The 8,021-nt window shown below is 41.4% G+C and overlaps 1 protein-coding gene across 1 annotated transcript; it reads right to left on the bottom strand.

Moving 5' to 3' along the window:
* Positions 1-1,054: 1,054 nt before the first annotated feature.
* Positions 1,055-5,389, bottom strand: LOC117349475 (prothymosin alpha-A-like). The gene is made up of 5 exons (XM_033922998.1): positions 5,184-5,389; positions 3,008-3,100; positions 2,860-2,926; positions 2,499-2,605; positions 1,055-1,362 (listed from the first exon to the last, which is right to left on the bottom strand). Exons 1-5 carry the CDS (start codon positions 5,229-5,231, stop codon positions 1,294-1,296), a joined length of 384 nt encoding a protein of 127 aa, XP_033778889.1. The 5' UTR covers positions 5,232-5,389; the 3' UTR covers positions 1,055-1,293.
* Positions 5,390-8,021: the final 2,632 nt, after the last annotated feature.

Genomic DNA, 8,021 nt, shown 5'->3' with positions numbered 1-8,021 from the left:
TGCTGAGGCTCCTCTAAAAAAATATGGGGAGGTGGAGGAAGTGGGGGGAGGGACCCCGCTCGTGACCCGCCGGGTTTGACACCCCCGAGGTCGGACGAACCCCCAAACAGAGTCCGTCCAAGCTCCGTCCGGCTAAAAACAGGGACAATAAACCTCTAAACAAATTCCAACAGCCCTACCAAGGGAGATGGGTACAGATCACTCAACACCTGCTGGAGACTGAAAGAAGACTGAGGGAAATAGAGAGGAGGGGCTAGGATATACTGTCCCAAAGTTTTGTTTTCAGTCTCCACCTGCTGGTCATGATTAGATATATACCCAATCGTAAAGTTAACCTCTACTGGTCTGGAGAGTGCTAAAGAATATCAATATAGATTTCTAGCCCTCAGCAAAGCACCACACTGATTTAATTCATTATATGAGTCAGGGCATAAAGTTTAGAAGTTTTTGTGTTTTCAACTGCCTGTTCTAGCCTTTTGCAATACTACTCTGAGCTTCAAACAATTGCAAACACTGTATTTCAGGATAAATCAGAGCACTACAAAGATTCTGCAAATGGAAAGTAAAGAAAGTGAAAAGATTCTGAATCCATTTTTTTATAAAAGATTTATTTATAGTACTTAACCAGAATATACAAAGTAGTGGTCAAGCATCAACTAATGAGGTATACAGTTTTTTTTATATCTAATTTGAAATGGTAGAATGAAGGCTAGTTGTCAATTCCTCAAAATCTTTGCAAAACACACACTTTGACAGCACATTGGATACAAGATAAAATTTACATAGTGAACCTTGTCATTTTTAAACCTTGTTTGCACCACAAACTATATATACCAACAGCAACAAAAATTGAGTCCAAAGATCTATACAGAAAGAACCAGGTTGAACCTGACTTAATAAGACCCAAATCTTTGGCCTTCATTGCATATCAGCTTGCTATCCTAAACACCATTATATTACAGGAAGGCAGCTTTACTCAAGAATACACATGGCTGTACTTAAAATGCAAGGCATGTGCTTCAACGGTGTACAAAAAGCAAAGCTAAACCACCACTTAAAAACAAAAGTCAATGTTTCTTTTATTGTAGCAGTCAACCAGTACAAACAAGCACCAATAAATAACATTTTACAAAAAAACCTTAGCTATCTTGTTGTGTGATGTTACAGGTCTATAGTGCATGTGAGTTTACAGTATATAAAAAGTTGTTCTGTAAAATGTACAGATATAAAGCACATTCTCTACAATTAAAGTCAACCATGTCATTTAAGCTATAAAAATTCAGCAGAAAGGATTTAAGCTGTTTTTTTAACTTCTGTGGAATCTCCATTTTCTGTCTTCTGTTTTTTAGGTTCAACTTCCTCCTGTACATGTAAAGAAAAAAAAATTATATTTGCAATGCTGTACCTTCCCTGCATTCATGATTATAAAACAAAACTTAAATATAGTAAATATTTTAGGTGAATACGTCTGTAGAAGCCAACTTTTCATAATTATTGGGGGGTGTTAACCCCAATCCTTTCCTGGACAGTGTCAAGGAGTTCTTGCAATATTAGGGGTGCTCAAGCTGGTACCAATGAATATATCTGACATATCATTCTTACAAGCTGGTACTAATACATCTGATAGATGTAATTTCTTGTAGGGCAGAGTGAAATGGCTATCAAAATACATGAAGGAACTGCATATGAGCAAAGCCATAACAATAGTTTCACTATCCTGTTTGAATAAAAATATAATAAACTGCACTAGATACTTCTTTCACACCATAAGAGTTTTGATGTTGTATCTAATATTGGAGCTAAGGCAAATCCAAGCCTTACTAATGATTTAAATGTCTGTGAATTGAATACAGTTATCTTTAATATTTATAATCCAGATTTACCTAATTGCTATAGCAGAGCTACCACATTACCCTAATACAAGCAATTTTGTATCAAACCTGAATTTCTAACATCACTGTCCTGATGCATTATAGGATCTGAAGTAGATTTCAAGGGAAAAAAATCAGGGACTACACATTCTTTTAGAGTTAAGTTTAAAACAAGGAATGGCCAAAAAGACACTCTTACCCTACATTAGGATCCTCAGAAGCAGGCATGGGTATCCTTGGTCTTCAAGGACTACAACTCAGTCAGATTTTCCCAAGATTTACTTGCATATAATAGAAACAGTGCATGCAATTATATCTTATGCATATTCATTAGGGAAATCCTGAAAGGATGGACCATTTGGGTCTTTATCTGCCGTCATCTACTATGTTACGTTAGTAGTCCTTGAGGACCAAGTTTGTTTACCCCTAAAGTACTCTCTGATCTTACAACTTTATTAACATACTTCTAAGTAGTGTGTGCAATTGAGCAAACTATCACCTTTCTCAGGATTCATATTTTCATTAAAAAAAGATCTTCATTCTGACTTTGCAATGCTGAACAAAAGATCATTTATTGTTTCTATGCATCAGTTGTGAAATTCTTTACCCCCCTCTCCATCCAATTACCTCTTCTTCTGCTGCACGCTTCCCTGGATGGCCATCTGTTTCTTCCTCACCCCCATCCTCTTCTCCTTCACCTTCTTCCTCCTCTTCTCCTTCACCTTCTCCTTCAGCTTAAAAAAAATATTATATGCTCCTGTATTAAAAGTACTAATCTGGATGGCACATTTCATTGAGATGATACCACAAATATTTGATGTAACTATACTTAAGAGAAGCATGCATGAATGCTAAAAGACTATGGTATTTACAGTTTTGTCTAATAAAGCATTTTTTCCTTTATTCCCAATGACAAAAATTTGACTAGAAACCAAAGTGCAAAAGTTGACTACTAATCCCTAGACATTAGGTCAACCATAGTCTCTACCTTCATCATCATCGTCTTCCTCTGGCTCTTCAGTATTTTCTTCACTGTGAACAGCGCCATTTTCTTCCTATAACAGGAACAAATTAAAAAACTAGTTTCCATATGCTATTGGAAAATATAATAATTTCCCAAAGAAAACTTCACTCACTGTTCCGTTGGCAGGAGCATCACCACTTCCATTTTCTGCCTTATCTGTTTCTTCTGCAACTTCCTTCTTTTCCTTCTCCTTCTCCTTCAAATCCTAAGGCACAGGAGAGAATTTGTTGCATGAATAGAATGTAGAACGCGCTCAGCAGGGGCACCATCTACAAGATGGCAAAAAAGAAAGTGTTAACATATGAGATGGATACTTGCTTTATTCATTTAGAAGCAAAATGCAAAAAATGAATTAAATATATTTATTGAAATCTATATTATCAATATAAGAACTGTTTTAAAACCTAATTTCTTAGCATAATACACTGTATTTCCTCTTACAAGCAGAAATTAAATGCAAATGAACAAGCTGGTTTGTGCCAAAGCACCATGTCAGGTATTAATTTTGTAAAAATAATTTGTCTACAAAAGACTCAAAGTAACCATAAAAAGTCAGATAATCTGACCAATACAAGAAAACTTAATAGGGATGTAAAGATAGCTAAAAACAGGAAACCCTGGGTGGTGACATGTGTATGTTATGCAAAATGGGAAAAAGTAAGGGCAATAAGGGGGCATGAAAATTAAGACTTCCATATAGATGCTTTCGTAGCCACTGAAATAGAGATCAATAAACAATTATGCATGATATTTTTTTTATTGGAGGAAAACAATACACGGCCACAGAACGGCAAACTTTTTTTTTAAGGACCAGAAGGGGCTAATGCAGAACGAGCATTAATGAATCAGGCCCTTGTGTGGGTTTTATCAGCGCAGCTCTGGGCGAGATGTCGCAGCGCATCACCAACAGCAGGAAACCCAGGGCAAAGCCAAAGTCTTAACAGTTGTGCATCACTGAAAAGGGGTGGGAGGAAGCACAAAAGCGCCGTTGACTCGAGACCACAATTTGCATGGTTACCAGCATCCTCCCTCTCAAGACACGGGGGCGGGAAGGGCGAGTCAAGAAAGCATCAGTACCGCTGCTGCTCCTCCTCCTGCCGAGACGAGCCCGCGCCTGCGCGGTGAAGCGCACCGGGTTCCAGGCGCCAAGCGCTCCCGCCTTTAGGGCAGGCCGAGGGCTGCGCGCGCCCTCGCGCCAAACAAAGAGACTCGCGCGCACATAAGGCGCTCTTGCACGCACGCGCTCCCCCCCCCAACCCTTCCCTGTTCCCTTTGCAGCTGGCGCGTGCCCGCCCTTCCCGCCGTTTTCCTGCCCCGGGTTAACTCCGCGCCGTCGGAGAGCCCGAACCGTCACGGTCGGCCGACGAACGGGCAAGTTCAAGCCCTACCGAACCCTTCCTTCCCCCCCCCCCAACGATATTTTTAGTAATAATCATCTGGGCTTTCGACGACGCGTTTTAGGTCCATTCACCTCACCGGGCTCTACACGACACGTTCGGCGAGGTGGGAAACGAGTAACGCGACCCCCCCCTCCCGATCTGACGAAAACCACAAAAAAAAAAAAGCGCGAAACGTCTTCTCACAAAAAAGAAAGACAAACAAACCACCCAATAATAACAAGAAAAGCTGAAGTCGCCGAAAAGGTTTTCTAAAACGAAGTCCGCTCCCGCTTTTTTACCCATCCGGTTTCGTCTCCCCCCCGGGGCGAGCGGGAAACGGGTCTTGCCACGCGCCTCCGGGAAATGCGGAAACGCAAAAAAAAAAAAAAAAAAAAAAAGCCGGGAAGGAGAGGAAAAAAGCGCGGGAGCCAAAGTCAAAAGAATCCCTAATAACAGAAACCAGGTCGAAAGTTAAGCCGAGTTCCAACGCGGGAGAGAAACAAACAAACAAAAAAAAAATCTCCAGAGGAACATGAGAAAAAGGAAGACCCCCACCACCCCTCCCACCCCCAAAGCCATCACCTTCCTATGCACCTGAGCGGGCCCCCTCGGCGGGCACCGACGGGGTGGAGATGGTGGGAAAAGACCCCCCCCCCCGACCCCCGAACACTTCGCGCGAAACACGTAAGAAGGCGGATTTGCGGCGCTTTTGTTTCGCTCGTGTCAGAAGCGACATCTGTCATTTAGGGCTGAAAGACCGCGTGGAGCCCAACAAAGAAAAAGGCGCACGGACGAGCAAAGGCTAAAGGGGGGGGGGGAGGGAGAGAAAAATAATCAACCTTTATCACGTAATATTTATTTTTTATTTTTTTTTGATTGGTTTGCTTTTTTTTTTTTTTTTTTTATTACCTTGGTGGTGGGGGCTTCTTTAGTGGTATCGACTGCAGTATCAGCCATTTTATTTAGCGACGCGTTAAAGAGAGAATTCGCGGAAAGATAGAGAAAAATAAAAACGTAATCGGTTAGTCAAATGCCGAAGACTTAATATCCCCCCCTCCCCGTTTATCGAGGCTACGACTCCGACGACTGTGCGGAGAAGAATGAAGGACTTTCTACGAGGAGCCGGGAATTAAATACAAATGATAAACGGGCGGGCTCGAGTCGCCTGATTGGAGGAGAGGGGGCCGAGGGGCGACGCTCGTTCGCGGGACGAGCCGCCCGTCAACCACGACGCTCCCGCCTGGTTTTGCCCCCCGGGCTCTGCGAGGGTTGATTGGTGGCCCTCCAGGAGTCAGTCCCCGCCCGTTATGCTAATATGCACCTTTTCGGTTGAGCGAACAGTACCACTCGTCTATTGGCCGTTGGGGCTTTCAGAGGAAGATGAAAGACCCACCTTTTTTCGGATGCTGACACTATGATTGGCAGACTTGGTGGTCTCCCTTTTTTTTTTTTTGCATCTTTTTCTGCTTGCTATTGGCTGGAGTCCAGACCTTGGTTATGATGAGGATGGCTGTACAGTACATCAGAGTTAATCTTAAACTGCCTTTTTTCCGGTGTTAGTTTTGCTATTGCAGTAGACAAAGTGCAATGGCTGGTTCTTTGATGTGCACTTTTTAACTTCAGTAGTACTAACTAGATTTTTTTAAACCTGTAAACTGTTTGCTTGCTTGTTCTAATATGGTATCATTACATATTTAGCATACACTTCTCCCTCCTATTCCCTGTAATAGGAGATTAACAGAACCACAAATACAGAAAAACCACAAATAACTTATGCAGTATTTTATGTTCAATTAATTGTATTACATTGTCAAAGACAATAAAGATGAAAAAACAAAAAAGAAAAACTGCAAATAACTTTTTCATATATTCACTATTTTCTATTAAAAAGCATTGTGAATATGGCGGAACTGTGAATGGTGGGAGACTTGGCCTGCTCCTGAAGGAGAGGCAAAACACGGTGAAGAAAGTTCTGGGAATTGGCGATTTTCTCTGTAAATGCTTGGAATCGGCAATTTCTCTATGCAAGTTGATATAATTTGGGGGGGGGAGCTAAAACCGCAAATACGATGGAAGAAGTGTAAAATAAAACATTGTATTCCAGCTATTTTACTTTACTTCTTTTTATAAGTGCTAAGTGTAAGAACTTTGTGTCTTTTTGGGCACTTTGTATAATGTTAAAATTAATAAATAAAGATCTAACAATTTAAATTTATCCACTATACAGTTTTTTTTGTTTGTTTGGTAATGCATTGTGCTCTGATAATCACCATAGCAAAATCTTGATGATTTTGTTTTCATAAACTTATCACAGGAGTGAAATAATTCAGCATGGACAGAGCAGGCTATTTATTTTTGATTTGGAGCCAATGTTTCAGAATAGTCAGGGGTTGCTAATCCCAGCACAGGTTGATTGGTGGCCTCCAGGAGTAAGTCCCCTTTGGACAAAATGAGGACATTTGTGCAGTATTAGAGGTGCTTGAGTACCCATGGAGCTGGCACCTATGTTTTCAGTCAAGTTAAATAAAAAAAATTGCTAGTATTGTTATTATGTAGAAGCATTGAAATCTGCTGGCAAGCTTGAACCCTATTTTTATAAGGGGGTCCTAAATATTCCTATCATTTTTTTTTCTATGCAGTTTACAATAGAAAAAGTGAGGTACAAATTGATTGAATTTAAGAGGGGGAAGAGGAGAGTTAATAGGACCGGAAATGCGTAGTTGAGGAGAAACTAAACTAAACTAAACCTTAAGTTTGTATACCGCATCATCTTCACAGAAATAGAGCTCGACACGGTTTACAGGAATTACAAAAGAAAGGAACTCCAATGGGAAGAAGAAGAGCTTGGTAAAAAGGGGAGAGAGAAGGGATTAAGTGTAGAGGAGAGGGAGGGAATGGTTACATTTTAGAGAAAAGCCAAGTTTTCAAATGTTTTCTGAAGCGTTGGAGGAAGGTCGCACTCCGGAGAGGGGCAGATAAGCTGTTCCACAGCTCGATGATCTTGAAGAGGAGGGATGTTCCAAGTTTTCCTGTATGGGATATGCCTTTTAAAGAGGGGAATGATAGTATGAATTTCTGAGAGGATCTGGTGGAGTTGGGATTTGCGGAGAGCCAGGATAGTGGAAACAGGGGAGGAAGGATGCCGTGTAGAGACTTGAAGGTTAGGCAGGCGCATTTGTAGTGGACCCTGTGGAGAACTGGGAGCCAGTGAAGCTTAGATAGAAGCGGGGAGACGTGGTCAAATTTGCTTTTTGCGAAAATTAATTTAGCCGCGGTATTCTGAATCCGCTGGAGTCTGAGAAGACTTTTCTTTGTTAGGCTTAGGTAAATGGAGTTGCAATAATCCAGTCTAGAAAGAATAATGGATTGAACGAGGACAGCGAAATGTTGTTGGTGGAAGCAGGATCTGACTTTCCTTAGCATGTGAAGGTTGAAAAAGCATTTTTTTACTAAGGAGTTGAGGTGATCGTTGAAGGACAGTGTGGAGTCCATGATGATTCCCAGAACTTTGCTTGAGTGCTCAAGCGGCAGTTTGGTGCCTGAGGATAGTGGGATGAGGGTGGGCAGCTGATCTAATTTTGGGCCTAGCCAAAGAAGTTTTGTTTTGGTCTCATTAAGTTTCATTTGAACGGTGAGAGCCCAGGATTGGAGGTTCGTTATACAAGAAGAGATGTTGTCAGAGAGGTTGTCAGAGATGTTGTCAGAGAGGTTGGTGAGGTTGGAGTTGGAGGAAAGAGATTAATAGGA

This window comes from Geotrypetes seraphini, chromosome 15 (genome assembly GCF_902459505.1).
Source record: "Geotrypetes seraphini chromosome 15, aGeoSer1.1, whole genome shotgun sequence".
In the NCBI taxonomy this organism is placed as follows: Eukaryota; Metazoa; Chordata; class Amphibia; order Gymnophiona; family Dermophiidae; genus Geotrypetes; species Geotrypetes seraphini.
Note: the sequence above shows the minus strand (reverse complement) of the source record. Positions and strands in the feature narration are given on the sequence as shown.

Excerpts from the sequence above, each read along its gene's own strand:
- LOC117349475 (XM_033922998.1), bottom strand. The coding sequence starts at position 5,231 with ATGGCTGATACTGCAGTCGATACCACTAAAGAAGCCCCCACCACCAAG. Across the intron at positions 2,606-2,859 it reads GGAAGACGATGATGATGAAG|CTGAAGGAGAAGGTGAAGGA; the intron begins GTAGAGACTATG and ends ATTTTTTTTAAG. Across the intron at positions 1,363-2,498 it reads AGCGTGCAGCAGAAGAAGAG|GAGGAAGTTGAACCTAAAAA; the intron begins GTAATTGGATGG and ends TTACATGTACAG.